At 39.9% G+C, this 26,778-nt stretch overlaps 1 protein-coding gene across 1 annotated transcript; it reads left to right on the top strand.

Moving 5' to 3' along the window:
• Positions 1-2,829: 2,829 nt before the first annotated feature.
• On the top strand, positions 2,830-26,189 carry LOC139757910 (uncharacterized). The gene is made up of 3 exons (XM_071678855.1): positions 2,830-2,921; positions 25,064-25,255; positions 25,950-26,189. Exons 1-3 carry the CDS (start codon positions 2,830-2,832, stop codon positions 26,119-26,121), a joined length of 456 nt encoding a protein of 151 aa, XP_071534956.1. The 3' UTR covers positions 26,122-26,189.
• Positions 26,190-26,778: the final 589 nt, after the last annotated feature.

Here is a 26,778-nt window from a genome sequence, read left to right as displayed (position 1 = left end):
CTCCTACTTACATAAGTATACTTATGTATATCTCGCTTTTTAAACCAGGTATTCCCAATCATCAGTCCTTTTTCAGCACATAAATCTACAAGCTCTTCACCATTTCCATTTACAACACTGAACACCCCATGCATACCAATTATTCCCTCAACTGCCACATTACTCACCTTTGCATTCAAATCACCCATCACTATAACCCGGTCTCGTGCATCAAAACCGCTAACACACTCATTTAGCTGCTCCCAAAACACTTGCCTCTCATGATCTTTCTTCTCATGCCCAGGTGCATATGCACCAATAATCACCCACCTCTCTCCATCAACTTTCAATTTTACCCATATTAATCGAGAATTTACTTTCTTACATTCTATCACATACTCCCACAACTCCTGTTTCAGGAGTATTGCTACTCCTTCCCTTGCTCTTGTCCTCTCACTAACCCCTGACTTCACTCCCCAGACATTTCCAAACCACTCTTCCCCTTTACCCTTGAGCTTCGTTTCACTCAGAGCCAAAACATCCAGGTTCCTTTCCTCAAACATACTACCTATCTCTCCTTTTTTCACATCTTGGTTACATCCACACACATTTAGGCACCCCACTCTGAGCCTTCGAGGAGGATGAGCACTCCCCGCGTGACTCCTTCTTCTGTTTCCCATTTTAGAAAGTTAATACAAGGAGGGGAGGATTTCCGGCCCCCCGCTCCCGTCCCCTCTAGTCGCTTTCTACGACACGCGAGGAATACGTGGGAAGTATTCTTTCACCCCTATCCCCAGGGATAATATACATATATATATACACACACACACACACACACACACACACACACACGCACACACACACACACACACACACACACACACACACACACACACACATATACATATGAAAAATGTAAGAAACAATTTAGAAAACAAACTTTTAGCTTGATATATATATATATATATATATATATATATATATATATATATATATATATATATATATATATATATATATATATATATATCCTGAATATCGAGGATGTAAGGCATGTGTACGTGTAGGAAGAGAGGAAAGTGATTGGTTCTCAGTGAATGTAGGTTTGCGGCAGGGGTGTGTGATGTCTCTATGGTTGTTTAATTTGTTTATGGATGGGGTTGTTAGGGAGGTGAATGCAAGAGTTTTGGAAAGAGGGGCAAGTATGAAGTCTGTTGGGGATGAGAGAGCTTGGGAAGTGAGTCAGTTGTTCTTCGCTGATGATACAGCGCTGGTGGCTGATTCATGTGAGAAACTGCAGAAGCTGGTGACTGAGTTTGGTAAAGTGTGTGGAAGAAGAAAGTTAAGAGTAAATGTGAATAAGAGCAAGGTTATTAGGTACAGTAGGGTTGAGGGTCAAGTCAATTGGGAGGTGAGTCTGAATGGAGAAAAACTGGAGGAAGTGAAGTGTTTTAGATATCTGGGAGTGGATCTGGTAGCGGATGGAACCATGGAAGCGGAAGTGGATCATAGGGTGGGGGAGGGGGCGAAAATTCTGGGAGCCTTGAAGAATGTGTGGAAGTCGAGAACATTATCTCGGAAAGCAAAAATGGGTATGTTTGAAGGAATAGTGGTTCCAACAATGTTGTATGGTTGCGAGGCGTGGGCTATGGATAGAGTTGTGCGCAGGAGGATGGGTGTGCTGGAAATGAGATGTTTGAGGACTATGTGTGGTGTGAGGTGGTTTAATCGAGTAAGTAACGTAAGGGTAAGAGAGATGTGTGGAAATAAAAAGAGCGTGGTTGAGAGAGCAGAAGAGGGTGTTTTGAAATGGTTTGGGCACATGGAGAGAATAAGTGAGGAAAGATTGACCAAGAGGATATATGTGTCGGAGGTGGAGGGAACGAGGAGAAGAGGGAGACCAAATTGGAGGTGGGAAGATGGAGTGAAAAAGATTTTGTGTGATCGGGGCCTGAACATGCAGGAGGGTGAAAGGAGGGCAAGGAATAGAGTGAATGGGAGCGATGTGGTATACCGGGGTTGACGTGCTGTCAGTGGATTGAATCAAGGCATGTGAAGCGTCTGGGGTAAACCATGGAAAGCTGTGTAGGTATGTATATTTGCGTGTGTGGACGTATGTATATACATGTGTATGGGGGGGGAGGGGTTGGGCCATTTCTTTCGTCTGTTTCCTTGCGCTACCTCGCAAACGCGGGAGACAGCGACAAAGCAAAAAAAAAAAAAAAAAAAAAGAATATATCCTGAAGTCTTTTACGACTGCAAATTCCAAAGCGACTTCATCTCTTCATCTTTTGTTTCGTTAGTGCACTAATCACGCAGTTTGGGCAGACACCGTGGATTGTTTCACCTTGCTTGTAGCGTCTTAAGTTAGGATAGGATTCCAAGGGTATCAGTCTGTATGGAGGTTTCGATGGGTGCTTCTGAGGACGCCAGGTAAACACCCAGTACATGTAATGATTCTCGTCCATTCGCTGAGGTATATACCAGCACATGCTCGAGGCTGGCGTTAATTTTGTGGTGTTTGGGGCTGAGCCCTGTGATCTTGTCCTGGGCCAGGAGGCTTTGTGAATGTGACGGGATTTCCCGCCTTACCCCTACCCGCTCTCCTTCCCACTCACGACGGAGGGTCTCTTCAGCAGGTCATCCCGGGCGAGTGGGTCATAAGACTCCTGCTTATTCTTTGTCTTATCCCTCGAGCAGGAAGACTCACAGAGGGAACTTTTAATGTTACTGAAATACTTTCCTGACTCTGACACTGTACAATTTTCCTATGGGTGTGTCCCAGAGTCATTGAGAATATTCGTAAACGTCTTCAAATGCTCTGGATCAATGACGTGACCTTCCGCCAAAATGGTGAATTTCTTTGGTGAAAATCGTTCCAGTGGTGTGTATTATGCTGGCTCGCCTTTAGACACATACAACCCGTACTTCTTAATTGTTCTGTAAGTCTATACAAACAGTTCCTAAAGGTTCACCAGAACTGAATCCTTCCACACAACCAAAATAGCCACACGGGTCAGGTTCTTCCACGCACTTCCCGAAGAATCACATACGCTGGGTCTTTCCAGATAGTCACAAGAGCTAAGTCCTTCTACACACTGCAAAAACAGTCGCAGGAGCGAGAGCCACTCCAGTTAGAAGTGTCTCACGGGATCGGTCCTTCTTGATTGCACTATAGATTCATACATATCAGGGGCCCTCCGACCTTCATCAGAAAATTTTTGTAGGTAAAAATTTCCTCCAGTTATTGCTCTAGGAAGAAATGCGTACGCCTTGATCATACTTGACCTTGCTCTGCACCACTTCACGTGTTAATTACCGCTTGACCATTACCGTTGGTTTGTTTTATAGGCCTGATAATAACTGGGATCAATACTGTCTCACAGATTGTCCAAACCTTTCTCTTGACCTCCGTCGCGCTAGGTTGAGGCAATAAGTAAATGTTCAGTGATGGGTCAAGACAAAGCCGAATACCTCACGTAGCGACTAGAGGGAAAAACACCGACTGGAATGTATGTCGACAGATGGGAGATGCTATCCAGTAATTTTGGTCTAACTTGAGGAGCATGGCTGGAGGCTGGAAATGACCTCATAGATCTCTACTAAGACACCAACATCATCAAGTGGCTAAAGAGAAAGAGTTAGTTCCTACGACACTAACATGGAGGCGCTATGGCCGCTCTAATCACCAGTGATTAAAGGCACAAACAAAGGTCAAAACCTTTATCTGGAGGTCAGAAAAGCCCCGCGCTCTCCACTTCAACGCGTATGAATCCCTCCAGTCCACCCCATCCCAACCATCACATACGTGGCTAGGTCATGATCTGTCATGCAAAGGTCTTCGCTGGTTTACGTGAATGTGGGAACGCTTATGCAGTATGGGTCACCCAGCCGGCCAGCACTTTCACTCCACTCAGTCTTACGTGTGCCTCCCCATAGATGTGTCGATTGAGATGACATTTCAAAATCAGGTCACTGAAAAAAACACCGCCGGCGGATAAAACTTCGTACACCAACCCGACTCAACACATCATTTACCGGGACGCTGGTGAACAGCTATTTCACATCAAAACTCACTAATCTATATGGATACTTTACATATAGATGAGTTAGTTTTGATGTGAAATCACTGTTCACCAGCGTCACAGTAAATGATGTGTTAATCTCCCTCCCAAACATTTTGGGAAACAACACTGAGGGCATCCCCAATACAAACAGAATTATACTAATATGATAATTTATCTTTTGTGTTTGAGGACAAACATTATACACAACAATTCAGTATGGCCATGGGTAATCCCCTCTCCCCAATGTTAGCAAATATTTACATGGAGTATTTTGAAAGCCACATGCTAAGCATTATAAAGGAACAAAACATAGTTTGGCTCCGATATGTACTTTACTTTTGGCTTAATAATCTATACATTGAGGACTTTCTACATAAGCTAAACTCATTAAATCTCTCCATAAAGCTTACTCATGAGGTCGAAATGAATAATAAGTGACCCTTTTTGAATATAGAGATGATCAGGGGTAAAGGTATCTTGAAAACTAAGGTTTACAGAAAACCTACAAATATGCTGTCTTATATCCGCTATTATCAAAATTATTATATCAATGTAAAAAGGTTGTTTCTCATATCTATATACCTGAGAGCACGTATGATTTCAGATACTGAATTTTTAGATGATGAACGGAAAATGATTAAGTACATTGGATAGAAGCTAAGGTACCCAATAAATTTCCTTAACCAGTGTCAGAATACAGCAAGGAAACGTTTCTATAGTGGCCAAAATAATAAGCCAGAAGGTAAAAGTCACCACAGAACCCTTGTTCTTTTCCCTTCATGTGAATTTTCTCGAATGTGTTCACATTCTCAAAAAACTTAATATACAAGTAGTATTCAAATATGAAAGCACAATCAAGAAAGCCCTCATCGAAAACAGCCCATCACATAATACTGGTGTTGTTTATCAAGTCCCATGTAAAGACTGTGACCAATTTCATATTGGACAATTGGGGAAAGACTTGGAGACTAGAATCTCACAACATAAGTACAGTGTTAAGATGGCCCAACAAAGCAACGGCTTATTCCAACATAAAGCTGCCTTTGATCACCATATCGAGTGGGAAGGAGCTAAGACAATAGCTAAATCAAATTGTTTCAGTGGAAGAAATATAATTGAATATTGTTTGATCTCTGGCACATTTGATCATAATGTAAATATGTCCTTTGGCCATTTTAAATGTGACAAACTGTTAACTGAAATAATTATCAAGAAGTATCCAACCGAATAACCCTGTCCACACACCATGTTAGGAGAGGAAGGTCAGTGACATCAGGCCACATAATTAGTACCCATCCGCTCCCCACGGGGATTAATGAAGTCCCACTTCACTGCTACTTGTGTGCTTTTAAGGACTTCAACACTTGTATCTCCCCTACTCTGTGTGTGTGTGTGTGTGTGTGTGTGTGTGTGTGTTAAACGAAAGTACTCATCGTTTCTTTTTCCAGTGGTGATTGTGCATATACCACTTCACAGTGAAGTGAAAGTTTTGCATATATATATATATATATATATATATATATATATATATATATATATATATATATATATATATATATATATATATATATATATATATATATATATATATATATATATATATATATATATATATATATATATATATATATATATATATATATATATATAAACTTTTCACTGCTTCTAACAACTTGCCTCCCACACCATATATTCTTAATACCTTCCACAGAGCATCTCTATCAACTCTATCATATGCCTTCTCCAGATCCATAAATGCTACATAAAAATCCATTTGCTTTTCTAAGTATTTCTCACATACATTCTTCAAAGCATGTAAGGCATGTGTACGTGTAGGAAGAGAGGAAAGTGATTGGTTCTCAGTGAATGTAGGTTTGCGGCAGGGGTGTGTGATGTCTCCATGGTTGTTTAATTTGTTTATGGATGGGGTTGTTAGGGAGGTGAATGCAAGAGTTTTGGAAAGAGGGGCAAGGATGAAGTCTGTTGGGGATGAGAGAGCTTGGGAAGTGAGTCAGTTGTTGTTCGCTGATGATACAGCGCTGGTGGCTGATTCATGTGAGAAACTGCAGAAGCTGGTGACTGAGTTTGGTAAAGTGTGTGAAAGAAGAAAGTTAAGAGTAAATGTGAATAAGAGCAAGGTTATTAGGTACAGTAGGGTTGAGGGTCAAGTCAATTGGGAGGTGAGTTTGAATGGAGAAAAACTGGAGGAAGTGAAGTGTTTTAGATATCTGGGAGTGGATCTGGCAGCGGATGGAAACATGGAAGCGGAAGTGGATCATAGAGTGGGGGAGGGGACGAAAATTCTGGGAGCCTTGAAGAATGTGTGGAAGTCGAGAACATTATCTCGGAAAGCAAAAATGGGTATGTTTGAAGGAATAGTGGTTCCAACAATGTTGTATGGTTGCGAGGCGTGGGCTATGGATAGAGTTGTGCGCAGGAGGATGGATGTGCTGGAAATGAGATGTTTGAGGACAATGTGTGGTGTGAGGTGGTTTGATCGAGTAAGTAACGTAAGGGTAAGAGAGATGTGTGGAAATGAAAAGAGCGTGGTTGAGAGAGCAGAAGAGGGTGTTTTGAAATGGTTTGGTCACATGGAGAGAATGAGTGAGGAAAGATTGACCAAGAGGATATATGTGTCGGAGGTGGAGGGAACGAGGAGAAGAGGGAGACCAAATTGGAGGTGGAAATATGGAGTGAAAAAGATTTTGTGTGATCGGGGCCTGAACATGCAGGAGGGTGAAAGGAGAGCAAGGAATAGAGTGAATTGGATCGATGTGGTATACCGGGGTTGAGGTGCTGTCAGTGGATTGAATCAAGGCATGTGAAGCGTCTGGGGTAAACCATGGAAAGCTGTGTAGGTATGTATATTTGCGTGTGTGGACGTATGTATATACATGTGTATGGGGGTGGGTTGGGCCATTTCTTTCGTCTGTTTCCTTGCGCTACCTCGCAAACGCGGGAGACAGCGACAAAGCAAAAAAAAAAAAAAAAAAAATATATATATATATATATATATATATATATATATATATATATATATATATATATATTTATTTTGCTTTGTCTCTGTCTCCCGCGTTAGCGAGGTAGCGAAAGGAAACAGACGAAATAATGGCTCAACACACCCACATACACATGTATATACATACACGTCCACACACGCAAATATACATACCTATACATCTCAACGTATACATATATATATACACACACAGACATATATACACATGTGCATAATTCATACTGTTTGCCTTTATTTATTCCCATCGCCACCTCGCCACACATGAAATAACAACCCCCTCCCCCCCTCATGTGTGCGAGGTAGCGTTAGGAAAAGACAACAAAGGCCCCATTCGTTCACACTCAGTCTCTAGCTGTCATGTAATAATGCACCGAAACCACAGCTCCCTTTCCACATCCAGGCCCCACACAACTTTCCATGGTTTACCCCAGACGCTTCACATTCCCTGATTCAATCCACTGACAGCACGTCAACCCCGGTATACCACATCGATCCAATTCACTCTATTCCTTGCAAGCCTTTCACCCTCCTGCATGTTCAGGCCCCGATCACTCAAAATCTTTTTCACTCCGTCTTTCCACCTCCAATTTGGTCTCCCACTTCTCGTTCCCTCCACCTCCGACACATATATCCTCTTGGTCAATCTTTCCTTACTCATTCTCTCCATGTGCCCAAACCATTTCAAAACACCCTCTTCTGCTCTCTCAACCACGCTCTTTATATTTCCACACATCTTTCTTACCCTTACATTACTTACTCGATCAAACCACCTCAAACCACATATTGTCCTCAAACATCTCATTTCCAGCACATCCACCCTCCTGCGCACAACTCTATCCATAGCCCACGCCTCGCAACCATACAACATTGTTGGAACCACTATTCCTTCAAACATACCCATTTTTGCTTTCCGAGATAATGTTCTCGACTTCCACACATTCTTCAAGGTTCCCAGGATTTTCGCCCCCTCCCCCACCCTATGATTCACTTCCGCTTCCATGGTTCCATCCGCTGCCAGATCCACTCCCAGATATCTAAAACACTTTACTTCCTCCAGTTTTTCTCCATTCAAACTTACCCCTCAATTGACTTGACCCTCAACCCTACTGTACCTAATAACCTTGATCTTATTCACATTTACTCTTAACTTCCTTCTTTCACACACTTTACCAAACTCAGTCACCAGCTTCTGCAGTTTCTCACATGAATCAGCCACCAGCGCTGTATCATCAGCGAACAACAACTGACTCACTTACCAAGCTCTCTCATCCACAACAGACTTCATACTTGCCCCTCTTTCCAAAACTCTTGCAGTCACCTCCCTAACAACCCCATCCATAAACAAATTAAACAACCATAGAGACATCACACACCCCTGCCGCAAACCTACATTCACTGAGAACCAATCACTTTTCTCTCTTCCTACACGTACACATGCCTTACATCCTCGATAAAAACTTTTCACTGCTTCTAACAACTTGCCTCCCACACCATATATTCTTAATACCTTCCACAGAGCATCTCTATCAACTCTATCATATGCCTTCTCCAGATCCATAAATGCTACGTAAAATGCATTTGCTTTTCTAAGTATTTCTCACATACATTCTTCGAAGCAAACACCTGATCCACATGTATATATATATATATATATATATATATATATATATATATATATATATATATATATATATATATATATATATATATATATATATATATATATATATATATTTATATATATATATATATATATATATATATATATATATATATATTTATATATATATATATATATATATATATATATATCTATAAAATGCACTTGGGAACTTCGTGTTTCATTTTCCCCGTGGACTCATAGCAATATCTTGATCACACTCAAAATTGTGATCCTTTCCAGTATATATATATATATATATATATATATATATATATATATATATATATATATATATATATATATATATATATATATATATATATATATATGTATATATATATATATATATATATATATATATATATATATATATATATATATATATATATATATATATATATATATATATATATATATATATATATATGCAGAATGTATTGCCCCAGGCCCCAAGATACTGTCAGTGAGAATATGCACAACCACACACACTAACTTTAAACTGAGAAGCATCTGTGAGCACCATAATACGTTTATCATTAGAGGAGATGTGCTTGAAGACATACAAACATAGAATATAATACTGAGAACTGGAAGAAAAAAACATTTTAGGTATAATTGGACTTTGCTCGCAGGCACCTGTGTGTCTTTCTCCTCTCACCACACTAATCCACCAGTGTCTGTTCTCTTCTACCTAGCACGAACAGCCTCGTTAAGACCCGTTGGTCTGTAACCGATCGAATGCATTTGTTTTGTTACTGCAGTATTCCCTAACATGTCTAAACCGCTATGTTAGAAGCCATGATAAAATCTGACACACACTGGAATTCAGGCTGGTACATGAAGTATTTCGCTGCAGTTCATGAAAAAAAAACAATTTTACCCCGAGTTATCCACAGCGTCAACCTTGTGACCCCACCTGGATAATTCTTTTGTTGTTTAATTTCTTACGATAAATAAACCAAGCCTCATGACTTCATACTAGCTTTACTCTTCACTTTTGATGAGCCCGAGAGTGATCACTTGGCGCAGATCAGATAAAATATCTAACGAAAATTTTCAACTGTTTCATTTATATCTTCTTTTACACCAGAATTTCTCGGGATAATCTGAAAAAGAAAAAAGAAAATTGAGGCTCTGTTCCACGTGGTATTGTCCGTTTCCTGGAGCGTACTACAGTATGATGACCTCCTGCCGAAGTGAAATGTTATAAACCCACCGTCCGACCTTCCCATGACAATGACACGCCGAGCCAAGGTGGCTGATCTTGAAACCTGGAGGCACGAACTTGCAACCCACTCATTAAGTCGGCCGACCACCTCATCTGGCTCATGACCACTGCATCTGGCAGTACTGGGAAAGTTCCCCCTCACATCCTCACATCACTACCAGATGAGTAAGGCATCATGAGTTCTGTTGCCTCACATTAGGAAGTTTCAGATGTTAGTTTCCTCAGTGTGTTGCGTCCCCCACTTCTGTTCCGGCTGACCCCGGGCTTGGCAGAGGGTGACTGATGACGCAGACGTGATAGGCTTAGCTCAGCTGTTGTTCACTTCCTCCCTCCTCACACACCACTGGTGATGTTAGCTGTCACTGCCGCTACACAGGCTATATACAACTTTTTCGCACAGAGCATTTGAGTGTTTTTAGTGTTTGTGACCGTACGTGCTTGTGTGTGTGTGTGTTTCTAGGCCTAAGAGTATATATATTTTTTTATAGTATCTAAAAGGTTCTTGGTGTCAATGGGAGGTTTGGGTTCAAATTTATAAAATGATTTCTTTGCCAACTTAAGGGATTTATTAATGAATGATCTAGGATACTTTAACTTGGATCCAATAGGATACATCTTCTCAAACTCATTATCAATAAACTCCTTACTGCATATACGTAATGCCACAAAGAACATAAACAAGAATAATGATTATTTAAGTCTGTCATGTTCAGATGAGTGATAATGGATATATGAGTATACGTTGGTAGGTTTTCTGAATATGCTAAACTTGTTTCCATCCTTATGGATCATGCAATCTAACAATGGTATCATACCACTATTTTCATTTTCTACAGTAAATTTGATGGAGAAATGTTTTTGAATTTTCATTTGTTGGCCATACAGAAAGAACATCATCTATATACCTAAACCATATTGCATTAGAAGGTACGATATGCTTTAGTAATTTTGTTTCAATGAATTCCATATAAAGATTACTTATTTACAGGTGAAAGAGGGTTATCATTGCCACACCAAATTTTTGAGCATAATACTCTCCTTTAAATTGAAATACATAGTCTTTTACACACAATTTTTTCAGTTCAATAAAAAGATTTTGAAACATAAACGAATATCATCCAAAACATGAAATAAATATTCTAAGAGGTTATCAATTAGAACTTTTGTGAACAGTGAGGAAACATCAAAGTTAACAAGTTTGAAATCAAAATTAACATTGATATTATTAAGCTAACTAAATCTACATGTTCATGATATTAAAATTTGATATCTTACCCACTAATGGACTTGATAAAGAAACCAACCACTTTGACAATTTATTGTGATGGAGTCTACTGATCTCACTATAGGTCTTGCTGAAAAATTTGGTTTATGTGTTTTGAAAAGTCCATACATATATGGCAATGAAGGGGACATAGATGACAAACTTTTGATAAGAGAACTATTATCTTTCAACAACAACTTCAGTTCCTTATTGAAATGGGAATTAACTGTTTCTAGGGGATTCTTATTGAGTTTAGATATGTTGTGTCATCACTTAAAGATCATTTATTATAGATAGATAATTCATTTTGTCCATCATCACAAACAGTGTTAGCCTTATCTGCTTTAGTAACATTACAAAGAGTTTGTGACATGAACACAGCTGGCCTCCCTGTTAGAGCACAGAAAACTGAATCCATAGCCTAAATCACGCAAGGAATCCTTATCTAGTTGTTTATTGGACAGGTTTATCACAAAAGAAGGGTTTGTGTTCTTCGTCCAGTCACAGTTTTCAATAGTATGGTCCAACTTACAGTTTAGTTTCATTTGCAGCCTAATGCGTTAACGTCTTAATCTATTATGGCAGTAGTCCAACATTCATGTAAGAATTACATCATCAGGGGAGATACAAGAAAGAAATATAAGTCAGTTCATATGCAAAGAAGAGACGTAGATGGGACGCCATTTGGTAGACAAAAGACTGTCCAAATGGAGGTCGGGCGCGTCCAAGACTGATAACGAGCGTATCGTAAACTTACTATGTGGACCAAAAGGGTAATTGTTTAAGAATTTTATCAAAAATAAAGCTATCCAATTTGTACACACCTTCACTAACATTAAGGTTATAATTCTCTGTGTATTTAATGATAAAAGATTCAAAGATATTTCTCGTGGTATTGGAGTTAGAGTTAATAACTGAGATGGCATTACTCCACTCAATACAATGATCATAGTTTTTAAACATGAATAAACAAGCATTTGATTCTTGTCATGTTCTTATGCTATATTCATGTTGCTTAAGTCTAACAGAAAGAGCCTTACCAGTCCTTACACACACACACACATATATATATATATATATATATATATATATAATATATATATATATTATATATATATATATATATATATATATATAATATATATATATAGAGTATTCCTGGGATATTATATGGGAGGGTATTGATTGAGAGGGTGAAGGCATGTACAGAGCATCAGATTGGGGAAGAGCAGTGTGGTTTCAGAAGTGGTAGAGGATGTGTGGATCAGGTGTTTGCTTTGAAGAATGTATGTGAGAAATACTTAGAAAAGCAAATGGATTTTTCTGTAGCATTTATGGATCTGAAGAAGGCATGTGATAGAGTTGATAGAGATACTTTGTGGAAGGTATTAAAAGTAGATGGTGTAGGAGGCAAGTTGTTAGAAGCAGTGAAAAGTTTTTTATGAAGGACGTAAGGCATGTGTACATGTAGGAAGAGAGGAAAGTGATTAGCTCTCAGTGAATGTTGGTTTGCGGCAGGGGTGCGTGATGTCTCCATGGTTGTTTAACTGTTTATGGATGGGGTTGTTAGGGAGGTGAATGCAAGAGTTTTGGAGAGAGGGGCAAGTATACAGTCTGTTGTGGATGAAAGAGCTTGGGAAGTGAGTCAGTTGTTGTTCGCTGATGATACAGCGCTGGTGGCTGATTCGGGTGAGAAACTTCAGAAGTTGGTGACTGAGTTGGTAAAGTGTGTGAAAGAAGAAAGTTAAGAGTAAATGTGAATAAGAGCAAGGTTATTAGGTACAGTAGGGTTGAGGGTCAAGTCAATTGGGAGGTGAGTTTGAATGGAGAAAAACTGGAGGAAGTGAAGTGTTTTAGATATCTGGGAGTGGATCTGGCAGCGGATGGAAACATGGAAGCGGAAGTGGATCATAGAGTGGGGGAGGGGACGAAAATTCTGGGAGCCTTGAAGAATGTGTGGAAGTCGAGAACATTATCTCGGAAAGCAAAAATGGGTATGTTTGAAGGAATAGTGGTTCCAACAATGTTGTATGGTTGCGAGGCGTGGGCTATGGATAGAGTTGTGCGCAGGAGGATGGATGTGCTGGAAATGAGATGTTTGAGGACAATGTGTGGTGTGAGGTGGTTTGATCGAGTAAGTAACGTAAGGGTAAGAGAGATGTGTGGAAATGAAAAGAGCGTGGTTGAGAGAGCAGAAGAGGGTGTTTTGAAATGGTTTGGTCACATGGAGAGAATGAGTGAGGAAAGATTGACCAAGAGGATATATGTGTCGGAGGTGGAGGGAACGAGGAGAAGAGGGAGACCAAATTGGAGGTGGAAATATGGAGTGAAAAAGATTTTGTGTGATCGGGGCCTGAACATGCAGGAGGGTGAAAGGAGAGCAAGGAATAGAGTGAATTGGATCGATGTGGTATACCGGGGTTGAGGTGCTGTCAGTGGATTGAATCAAGGCATGTGAAGCGTCTGGGGTAAACCATGGAAAGCTGTGTAGGTATGTATATTTGCGTGTGTGGACGTATGTATATACATGTGTATGGGGGTGGGTTGGGCCATTTCTTTCGTCTGTTTCCTTGCGCTACCTCGCAAACGCGGGAGACAGCGACAAAGCAAAAAAAAAAAAAAAAAAATATATATATATATATATATATATATATATATATATATATATATATTTATTTATTTATTTTGCTTTGTCTCTGTCTCCCGCGTTAGCGAGGTAGCGAAAGGAAACAGACGAAATAATGGCTCAACACACCCACATACACATGTATATACATACACGTCCACACACGCAAATATACATACCTATACATCTCAACGTATACATATATATATACACACACAGACATATATACACATGTGCATAATTCATACTGTTTGCCTTTATTTATTCCCATCGCCACCTCGCCACACATGAAATAACAACCCCCTCCCCCCTCATGTGTGCGAGGTAGCGTTAGGAAAAGACAACAAAGGCACCATTCGTTCACACTCAGTCTCTAGCTGTCATGTAATAATGCACCGAAACCACAGCTCCCTTTCCACATCCAGGCCCCACACAACTTTCCATGGTTTACCCCAGACGCTTCACATTCCCTGATTCAATCCACTGACAGCACGTCAACCCCGGTATACCACATCGATCCAATTCACTCTATTCCTTGCAAGCCTTTCACCCTCCTGCATGTTCAGGCCCCGATCACTCAAAATCTTTTTCACTCCGTCTTTCCACCTCCAATTTGGTCTCCCACTTCTCGTTCCCTCCACCTCCGACACATATATCCTCTTGGTCAATCTTTCCTTACTCATTCTCTCCATGTGCCCAAACCATTTCAAAACACCCTCTTCTGCTCTCTCAACCACGCTCTTTATATTTCCACACATCTTTCTTACCCTTACATTACTTACTCGATCAAACCACCTCAAACCACATATTGTCCTCAAACATCTCATTTCCAGCACATCCACCCTCCTGCGCACAACTCTATCCATAGCCCACGCCTCGCAACCATACAACATTGTTGGAACCACTATTCCTTCAAACATACCCATTTTTGCTTTCCGAGATAATGTTCTCGACTTCCACACATTCTTCAAGGTTCCCAGGATTTTCGCCCCCTCCCCCACCCTATGATTCACTTCCGCTTCCATGGTTCCATCCGCTGCCAGATCCACTCCCAGATATCTAAAACACTTTACTTCCTCCAGTTTTTCTCCATTCAAACTTACCCCTCAATTGACTTGACCCTCAACCCTACTGTACCTAATAACCTTGATCTTATTCACATTTACTCTTAACTTCCTTCTTTCACACACTTTACCAAACTCAGTCACCAGCTTCTGCAGTTTCTCACATGAATCAGCCACCAGCGCTGTATCATCAGCGAACAACAACTGACTCACTTACCAAGCTCTCTCATCCACAACAGACTTCATACTTGCCCCTCTTTCCAAAACTCTTGCAGTCACCTCCCTAACAACCCCATCCATAAACAAATTAAACAACCATAGAGACATCACACACCCCTGCCGCAAACCTACATTCACTGAGAACCAATCACTTTTCTCTCTTCCTACACGTACACATGCCTTACATCCTCGATAAAAACTTTTCACTGCTTCTAACAACTTGCCTCCCACACCATATATTCTTAATACCTTCCACAGAGCATCTCTATCAACTCTATCATATGCCTTCTCCAGATCCATAAATGCTACGTAAAATGCATTTGCTTTTCTAAGTATTTCTCACATACATTCTTCGAAGCAAACACCTGATCCACATGTATATATATATATATATATATATATATATATATATATATATATATATATATATATATATATATATATATATATATATATATATATATATATATATATTTATATATATATATATATATATATATATATATATATATATATATTTATATATATATATATATATATATATATATATCTATAAAATGCACTTGGGAACTTCGTGTTTCATTTTCCCCGTGGACTCATAGCAATATCTTGATCACACTCAAAATTGTGATCCTTTCCAGTATATATATATATATATATATATATATATATATATATATATATATATATATATATATATATATATATATATATATATATATATATATATGTATATATATATATATATATATATATATATATATATATATATATATATATATATATATATATATATATATATATATATATATATATATATATATATATATATGCAGAATGTATTGCCCCAGGCCCCAAGATACTGTCAGTGAGAATATGCACAACCACACACACTAACTTTAAACTGAGAAGCATCTGTGAGCACCATAATACGTTTATCATTAGAGGAGATGTGCTTGAAGACATACAAACATAGAATATAATACTGAGAACTGGAAGAAAAAAACATTTTAGGTATAATTGGACTTTGCTCGCAGGCACCTGTGTGTCTTTCTCCTCTCACCACACTAATCCACCAGTGTCTGTTCTCTTCTACCTAGCACGAACAGCCTCGTTAAGACCCGTTGGTCTGTAACCGATCGAATGCATTTGTTTTGTTACTGCAGTATTCCCTAACATGTCTAAACCGCTATGTTAGAAGCCATGATAAAATCTGACACACACTGGAATTCAGGCTGGTACATGAAGTATTTCGCTGCAGTTCATGAAAAAAAAACAATTTTACCCCGAGTTATCCACAGCGTCAACCTTGTGACCCCACCTGGATAATTCTTTTGTTGTTTAATTTCTTACGATAAATAAACCAAGCCTCATGACTTCATACTAGCTTTACTCTTCACTTTTGATGAGCCCGAGAGTGATCACTTGGCGCAGATCAGATAAAATATCTAACGAAAATTTTCAACTGTTTCATTTATATCTTCTTTTACACCAGAATTTCTCGGGATAATCTGAAAAAGAAAAAAGAAAATTGAGGCTCTGTTCCACGTGGTATTGTCCGTTTCCTGGGGCGTACTACAGTATGATGACCTCCTGCCGAAGTGAAATGTTATAAACCCACCGTCCGACCTTCCCATGACAATGACACGCCGAGCCAAGGTGGCTGATCTTGAAACCTGGAGGCACGAACTTGCAACCCACTCATTAAGTCGGTCGACCACCTCATCTGGCTCATGACCACTGCATCTGGCAGTACTGGGAAAGTTCCCCCTCACATCCTCACATCACTACCAGATGAGTAAGGCATCATGAGTTCTGTTGCCTCACATCAGGAAGTTTCAGATGTTAGTTTCCTCAGTGTGTTGCGTCCCCCACATCTGTTCCGGCTGACCCCTGGCCTGGTTGAGGGTGACTGATGACGCAGACGTGATAGGCTTAGCTCAGCTGTTGTTCACTTCCTCCCTCCTCACACACCACTGGTGATGTTAGCTGTCACTGCCGCTACACAGGCTATATACAACTTTTTCGCACAGAGCATTTGAGTGTTTTTAGTGTTTGTGACCGTACGTGCTTGTGTGTGTGTGTATTTCTAGGCCTAAGAGTATATATATTTTTTTATAGTATCTAAAAGGTTCTTGGTGTCAATGGGAGGTTTGGGTTCAAATTTATAAAATGATTTCTTTGCCAACTTAAGGGCTTTATTAATGAATGATCTAGGATACTTTAACTTGGATCCAATAGGATACATCTTCTCAAACTCATTATCAATAAACTCCTTACTGCATATACGTAATGCCACAAAGAACATAAACAAGAATAATGATTATTTAAGTCTGTCATGTTCAGATGAGTGATAATGGATATATGAGTATACGATGGTAGGTTTTCTGAATATGCTAAACTTGTTTCCATCCTTATGGATCATGCAATCTAACAATGGTATCATACCACTATTTTCATTTTCTACAGTAAATTTGATGGAGAAATGTTTTTGAATTTTCATTTGTTGGCCATACAGAAAGAACATCATCTATATACCTAAACCATATTGCATTAGAAGGTACGATATGCTTTAGTAATTTTGTTTCAATGAATTCCATATAAAGATTACTTAGTACAGGTGAAAGAGGGTTATCCATTGCCACACCAAATTTTTGAGCATAATACTCTCCTTTAAATTGAAATACATAGTCTTTTACACACAATTTTTTCAGTTCAATAAAAAGATTTTGAAACATAAACGAATATCATCCAAAACATGAAATAAATATTCTAAGAGGTTATCAATTAGAACTTTTGTGAACAGTGAGGAAACATCAAAGTTAACAAGTTTGAAATCAAAATTAACATTGATATTATTAAGCTAACTAAATCTACATGTTCATGATATTAAAATTTGATATCTTACCCACTAATGGACTTGATAAAGAAACCAACCACTTTGACAATTTATTGTGATGGAGTCTACTGATCTCACTATAGGTCTTGCTGAAAAATTTGGTTTATGTGTTTTGAAAAGTCCATACATATATGGCAATGAAGGGGACATAGATGACAAACTTTTGATAAGAGAACTATTATCTTTCAACAACAACTTCAGTTCCTTATTGAAATGGGAATTAACTGTTTCTAGGGGATTCTTATTGAGTTTAGATATGTTGTGTCATCACTTAAAAGATCATTTATTATAGATAGATAATTCATTTTGTCCATCATCACAACAGTGTTAGCCTTATCTGCTTTAGTAACATTACAAAGAGTTTGTGACATGAACACAGCTGGCCTCCCTGTTAGAGCACAGAAAACTGAATCCATAGCCTAAATCACGCAAGGAATCCTTATCTAGTTGTTTATTGGACAGGTTTATCACAAAAGAAGGGTTTGTGTTCTTCGTCCAGTCACAGTTTTCAATAGTATGGTCCAACTTACAGTTTAGTTTCATTTGCAGCCTAATGCGTTAACGTCTTAATCTATTATGGCAGTAGTCCAACATTCATGTAAGAATTACATCATCAGGGGAGATACAAGAAAGAAATATAAGTCAGTTCATATGCAAAGAAGAGACGTAGATGGGACGCCATTTGGTAGACAAAAGACTGTCCAAATGGAGGTCGGGCGCGTCCAAGACTGATAACGAGCGTATCGTAAACTTACTATGTGGACCAAAAGGGTAATTGTTTAAGAATTTTATCAAAAATAAAGCTATCCAATTTGTACACACCTTCACTAACATTAAGGTTATAATTCTCTGTGTATTTAATGATAAAAGATTCAAAGATATTTCTCGTGGTATTGGAGTTAGAGTTAATAACTGAGATGGCATTACTCCACTCAATACAATGATCATAGTTTTTAACATGAATAAACAAGCATTTGATTCTTGTCATGTTCTTATGCTATATTCATGTTGCTTAAGTCTAACAGAAAGAGCCTTACCAGTCCTTACACACACACACACATATATATATATATATATATATATATATATATATATATATATATATATATATATATATATATATATATATATATATATATATATATATATATAGAGTATTCCTGGGATATTATATGGGAGGGTATTGATTGAGAGGGTGAAGGCATGTACAGAGCATCAGATTGGGGAAGAGCAGTGTGGTTTCAGAAGTGGTAGAGGATGTGTGGATCAGGTGTTTGCTTTGAAGAATGTATGTGAGAAATACTTAGAAAAGCAAATGGATTTTTCTGTAGCATTTATGGATCTGAAGAAGGCATGTGATAGAGTTGATAGAGATACTTTGTGGAAGGTATTAAAAATAAATGGTGTAGGAGGCAAGTTGTTAGAAGCAGTGAAAAGTTTTTTATGAAGGACGTAAGGCATGTGCACATGTAGGAAGAGAGGAAAGTGATTAGCTCTCAGTGAATGTTGGTTTGCGGCAGGGGTGCGTGATGTCTCCATGGTTGTTTAACTGTTTATGGATGGGGTTGTTAGGGAGGTGAATGCAAGAGTTTTGGAGAGAGGGGCAAGTATACAGTCTGTTGTGGATGAAAGAGCTTGGGAAGTGAGTCAGTTGTTGTTCGCTGATGATACAGCGCTGGTGGCTGATTCGGGTGAGAAACTTCAGAAGTTGGTGACTGAGTTTGGCAAAGTGTGTGAAAGAAGAAAGCTGAGAGTAAATGTGAATAAGAGCAAGGTTATTAGGTACAGTAGGGATGAGGGACAAGTCAATTGGGAGGTAAGTTTGAATGGAGAAAAACTGGAGGAAGTGAAGTGTTTTAGATATCTGGGAGTGGAATTGGCAGCGGATAGAACCATGGAAGCGGAAGTGAATCATAGGGTAGGGGAGAGGGCGAAAGTTCTGGGAGCGTTGGAAAATGTGTAGAAGTCGAGAACGTTATCTTGGGAAGCAGAAATGGGTATGTTTGAAGGAATATTGGTTCCAACAATGTTATATTGGTGCAAGGCGTGGGCTATAGATAGAGTTGTGCGGAGGAAGGTGGATGTGCTGGAAATGAGATGTTTGAGGACTACATGTGGTGTGAGGTGGTTTGATCAAGTAAGTAATGAAGGGTAAGAGAGATGTGTGGTAATAAAAAGAGTGTGTTTGAGAGAGCAGAAGAGGGTGTCTTGAAATGGTTTGGTCACATGGAGAGAATGAGTGAGGAAAGATTGACCAAGAGAATATATGTGTCGGAGGTGGAGGGAACGAGGAGAAGTGGGAGACCAAATTGGATGTTGAAAGATGGAGTGAAAAAGATTTTGAGTGATCGGGGCCTGAACATGCAAGTGGGTGAAAGGCGTGCAAGGAATAGAGTGAATTGGAACGATGTGGTATACCGGGGTCGACGTGCTGTCAATGGATTAAACCAGGGCATGTGAAGCGTCTGGGGTAAACCATGGAAAGTTATGTGGGGCCTGGATGTGGAAAGGGAGCTGTGGTTTCGGTGCATTACACATGACAGCCAGAGACAGTGTGAACGAATGTGGCCTTTGTTGTCTTTCCCTAGTGCTACCTCGCGCACATGCGGGGGAAGGGGGTTTTCATTTCATGTGTGGCGTGGTGGCGACGGAAATGAATAACGGCAGACAGTATGAATTATGTAATTGTGTATATATGTATATGTCTGTGTGTATATATATATATATATATATATATATATATATATATATATATATATATATATATATATATATATATATATATATATATATATATATATATATATATATATATATATATAAGTTGAGATGTATAGGTATGTATATGTGCGTGTGTGGACGTGTATGTATATACATGTTTATGTGGGTGGGTTGGGCCATTCTTTCGTCTGTTTCCTTGCGCTACCTCGCTAACGCGGGAGACATCGACAAAGTATGATAAATGAACATATATGTATATATATATATATATATATATATCATACAAACCTCCAACAGCCAGGATCGAACCTGGGACCCCTGTGCAAGAGGCAGGCATGCTAACCTCTAGGCTCTGGGACTATATTATAGGAAACAACTATTCGAAATACTGAGTACTCGAATACCTTTCGTCTCACAATGGTGAGCAACGGGGTCTATACTTGGTTGTTTCCGAACAGACGCACATAGCCAGCTGATAGCGTTTTACCGAACCTAACTGTACAACGCGGAGGTATATGAATACGAATAAAGTGCATATGAACGCGCACCTTCATAGAACATACCTCCGCGTTGTACAGTTAGGTTCGGTAAAACGCTGTCAGCTGGCTATGTGCGTCTGTTCGGAAACAACCAAGTATAGACCCCGTTGCTCACCATTGTGAGACGAAGGGTATTCGAGTACTCACTATTTCGAATAGTTGTTTCCTATAATACAGTCCCATAGCCTAGCGGTTAGCATGCCTGCCTCTTGCACAGGGGTCCCAGGTTCGATCCTGGCATTTGGAAGTTTGTATGTTCTATGAAGGTGCACGTTCATATGCACTTTATTCGTATTCATATACCTCCGCGTTGTACACTTAGGTTCGGTAAAACGCTATCAGCTGGCTATGTGCGTCTGTTCGGAAACAACCAAGTTATATAGACCCCGTTGCTCACCATTGTGAGACGAAGGGTATTCGAGTACTCAGTATTTCGAATAGTTGTTTCCTATAATACAGTCCCATAGCCTAGCGGTTACATGCCTGCCTCTTGCACAGGGGTCCCAGGTTCGATCCTGGCTGTTGGAGGTTTGTATGTTCTATGAAGGTGCGCGTTCATAAGCACTTTATTCGTATATATATATATATATATATATATATATAGAGAGAGAGAGAGAGAGAGAGAGAGAGAGCATTTATCATTGCTAGACAGTTAGTGATTCTTCTGTGCGCAATATCTAATGTGGTTTGCAGTTTCTATATATTCGCTTTTGAAAGTGGGGAAGGTTGAGTAGGTAACTCATGATTCAATGTTGAGCGGATGAACAGTTGGCGGTGGAATTGAAGGATTCTTTTATTTTTGTGAAATTTTGGTGCCAATCAGTGTTATGAGGGTATTTTTGTGCATTGATTTTATGTTTATGTTTTTTGGTTTCGGAGTGAATGTCACATGTGTCATATATGATGCTTAGAATGGTTGTTTTGTTCAGTGGGAAAGACTTCCTATTTTGACAGGAGGGGGTGAGCTGGATTCGTGTATGTCTGGGGTTAAAAGAGTGATTAAAGACTTCTGTGAAGCACACATTCTTCTCTGGGTGAACCGTCATACCAATTATGTGCTGTAGTGCTGCATGTTTCATGCTACTACTGTGGTGTTAGGATGTTGTAATGTGTTTGTTAGGTCGTCTGCATACGAACAGACCTTCATGTTGAGGCTTGCCTGATTTAATGGGAGGTCGTGCAGGAAGAAACGGAGGAAAGTTGGAGAAAGAACTGTTCTTTGGGGAACTTCATTGCAGAGTTTTAGCGTTTTTGAGGTGAATCCATTATGAGTGACTCTTATACGGTGTTCGGTTATGAAGTTGGGTAGGCACTTTTTATCACTGTTGTGATATTTTTTTGCATTAGGATGTTGGCAATTTTTCAGATATTGGGAATTATTCTGTGTAGCCAAGAGTAGTCGAAAATACCTGCAGGTGACTGGATTGCAAGTGGGCCATTGTTTTTTTTTGGGGGGGATGTTTAGCATGCTGCCAGGGCTTGTATCAAGAGAGTTGTTCTAAAGGTTTTAATTACATTGCTTGTATATGGTGAAAGGTGTGTGGGTAGTTGTTTCTGGCTGGACTTTAGTGTAGGTTTTCATGACATTCTTCTGGAGGTATGAAGTTAGTTTTAGCCAACTTTTGAGTAGCGCCTTTTGAGTATGTTTGTGTGTTCTTTGGGAGAGGGGATATCATTGGAATGGATCAGGAGTGCTTCATGAGTGGGGGCTGGACTGGTGCTATATCAATAAATTTTGTTTTGGTTGCTGAAGTTCTTGTAATCACTGCGTTGAGGAAGGAGAGCCAATTATCAGTTATTTTTTCGTTGACTAAGTTAGTGACGGCTTATTTAAAATCTGGATCTTTTCTTTGATTTCTACTGAAGCATAGTGGTTCTGTCTGAGTTGGCTGTCTGAGGGAAGAAATTTGGCTTTTATTTCTTTCTGTGTCCTTGTGGCATGTGCTTTTCACTCGATTGGTTAGAGATGATGAGGAAGTGTGAGACTCCATAATATGGTGATAAGGAATGGTCTATATTGAAGTTTCCATGCAGTGAGTGAAGGCCGGCCAATCTGCTTTTCTGTGTTTGTATAAGTTTTCTTGGTCGATGTGTTGATTAGGTGAAGCAGATGAAGTGTTATCTTGAAGGGCAAGTGGTGAGAGGACAGTTTGTGTAGCGTGCTCCAGTTGCTCCTCGTGTGTAGTGCTGGTAAGCAGAGCGTGATTTTTCGCAAGGTCAGCTGCCGGAAGTGGTGTGTTGGGTTGGGAGTCTGGTTGGCTGGTTATGTGGGCTAAGGATATTCAGAGGCTGCAGTTGGTTTATGGGTTGGTGACGTAGAAGCTCATCTTTCGAAACAGACGGCACAATCATAACCTTGATCTATGGTAACGGTGGCGCAGCACTGTTGGTGACATTAAGGAGAACATAAACTCCGAGTCAAGTTCTCACTATCTACAATAAGTCGTACAATCCAGGGTCATGTTTCACGCTTGCTTTCTAACCTTCCTACCCTCATTAATATTTGGTCTTGATCCATCGTATTTTAGGTATAAAAAGAGAGGAAGTATGGAGGAAGGTAATGTCAACAAAGCGTCACTAGCCAGCTTTGTTTGGACGTCTGGTGAAGGTCAAGATCGTCTTGGACCGGAACACAGAGGTCATACGTCCCCTGGGTTACTGGGCTCCTTAGGAGGCATATCATACTGTCTTCTGAGATTAAGTGTGTCTCTTGATGAGGAATAAGTTGGTTTATGTTAACAACTGCGACCGATGGACTGGCTACATGGACGCGACCTTTTTCCAACTTTCCCCACACTGCGGTGACCGGCCGCCACACTCACTACACACCTAAAGTTCATCGGCACCGCGAGGTAGAAATATCTTTCCGGCTAACCTGCCGTGACCATCTACCTGCAGAAAGGACGGTGTGGCGTGGTGTACTTGTCCTGCACTGCTATATAAGACCAGCTGAGGCCTAGGTCTGCACTACATCACGACCTCACCTCCTACAGGAAGAACAACAGTGCAGCTCTCGCTTGTATACGGACACTCCTCCTGCACCATGAAGTGCACCGTAAGTCATGAATTACACCAAACTTGTGACGTAGAATCACATTACTCAAAGACGATATGCAGACACAGCAAGGCCCTGCCCGGCACACCTGTTAAGAATAGCATACGCAAAGTTTTTCTGATGGAATGATTTGCCGATCATAATTTCCCTCAAAATTGGTTATAATCATCTTTGTGTCTAAGAATGATTAGTCGCGAGTATCACAGTAAGGAATTATTTCAATATACTCAGCAAGTTGTCCTGGGTTTTATGAACATTGACACAAGGATCCTTTCGATGATTTTTCATGGCACAAGTGGGAGCTGAACAACTGTATCTTGGATTTGGTGTATCCACCATTCCTTGAGATTGAAATCTGATCCTCATCAGAATCGTGTCCTGATATTGATCCTTGATCCCTTGTATCTTTTATCGTAAACAATACCATCCTCAGCAGTAGTACTCAGTCAAATGACTTGTTCAGAATAACCTCTGCTGCACCAAACGACCTTTTTGGCCTTGTGTATCCTCATATCGGAGGCTTACAAAGGCACCGTTATATGTCTACGAGGTACATACCTACGGCGATGCAAAAGAGTAGCAACCATTTTCTCTTCATATGTATGGTGTCATGAGTGGAAGATGTAGAAAAGAATATCTTGCCGCTGATGTTTTTTCAATATCCATTTTTCCCTTGGGACATATCCCTGTCTATCTGCCTCTTTTTATCCTCGACAGTCCTTTCATTCATCATTTCTATCCTTTACTAACTCTCCCTTACCTCTCCCCTCTCTTTCAGGTCATCATTGTGACCCTGGCCATGGTGGCTTTCGTGGCTGCCCGCCCCGACTCTATCATGGCTTTCGAGGGCGAGGATCACCAGCAAGAGCAGGAGGGAGATGCCGGTGAGAAGGTCGAGGGCTCTTACAGGTGAGAGAGAGTCGAGTGCTCAAGCCGATGTGCTACGTCGAGGGTGTCCACAAATGAGTCAGGTCGAGAGTTTCCATGGATAAGTCAGGTTCGAGGGCGTTCACAAGTGAGTCTGGACTGAGGGCGCTTATGAGTAAGGTCAAGGTCGAGGGCGCTCACAGGTGAATCGAAGTAAATGTCCTATGTGGTGCTGAAGGTCTGGCGTTTCTTTAGGTTAATGAAAGTCGAGGCTCCAGATGCTTAAAGGTCGAGATGTCCTTCACTTGCGTCAAGGCTGAGGACACCTCCATGTGAGGGAAAGTCATGGGTTCCATCTACATGAGCTAACCAGGATGAAAGAAGATCTGCTCTGTTCTAAATTCATCACACTGGTCCAAAATCTGAGGGAGATGGTTGCATCATGTTGACATCAGGTAGAGAAGTATTTGTAAGATTGGCCGCAACAGTTATGACACCAGTGTTCTGGACTCAAGTGTTTCTTTGCGAAGACAAGTGATCCTCAAGTGGGTATTGTGTCCTGTCTTCAAGGAATATAAGGAAATATGTTTATCTGTGAATATACTAGATTTATGAAAGAGATCAAGTGAATGCTAAAGCTAACTTATGCACTCGACCAATGATGCTTAGCCTTTTAAGGAGTAGATTATTTAACCCATAGATAACGAGCCTTTTAACTTTACTCAAACGCCCCCAGCTGGACGTCTCCTGAGGGAGAGGAATTCTACGTCAAGTACGTGGCCGACGAGGACGGCTATCGTGTGGTAGAGTCCAACGCCGTCCCCATCGACGCTGACGGTGTGGCTGCTGACGGCAACCAAGGGTCCTTCTCTGACTACGAAGGTGAAGGCGAGGAAGGAGCCGAGTAACTTATATAGAAGGTAACGCCGGAGAGGGAAGGTGGTTGTCTGGCGAGAGACATACTTTCTCCGCTCTACGATTCCTTGCCTTAATCTGCATGGGATCTGGCCTGTGATATGTTTAAAGATTAACGCCTAAGATGAATTTGTAATTTATTGCCCCAGCTTTCAATAAAAGACGCTCGGAATGATACGATGTTTCAATTCCAATAGTCAATTCATTTAGAAATACAAGTGTTTTCGTGAACATGAGCTTATCATACCTAGGAGGCTGTTTTATGTGTATTTGTGTGTTCTCTTTGAAGATATTTGTAAGAGACTCTGATGATATCTTTATGATATAAAGACCATGATTATTATTGGAATATACGTGGATCAGTTTTATTTGTTTGGAAGGTTCATGCTGTCTCCTTCTGGAACTCCTTCTCCAACTTCAAGATCAGATTTAAAGGATCTTTTACCTTCTTGGAGATCTTACCTTCCCTCTCTCTGCCCGTGACTGTCAAACACAGACGGATCATAAGACTCACCCACGCACAAACATCACACAAAATCTCGTCTTTGTTTTGTTGAGTTTTGATAGCATATTCTTCATCTTTTAGATTTTCTTTAATCCAAAGACGATTTCCAACTCCGTAATCATGTTCAACACATGCATTATGATGG

The sequence above is a fragment of the Panulirus ornatus genome, chromosome 28, assembly GCF_036320965.1.
Source record: "Panulirus ornatus isolate Po-2019 chromosome 28, ASM3632096v1, whole genome shotgun sequence".
In the NCBI taxonomy this organism is placed as follows: Eukaryota; Metazoa; Arthropoda; class Malacostraca; order Decapoda; family Palinuridae; genus Panulirus; species Panulirus ornatus.
The sequence above is the reverse complement of the archived record's forward strand: the minus strand, read 5'-3'. Positions and strand labels throughout refer to the sequence as shown.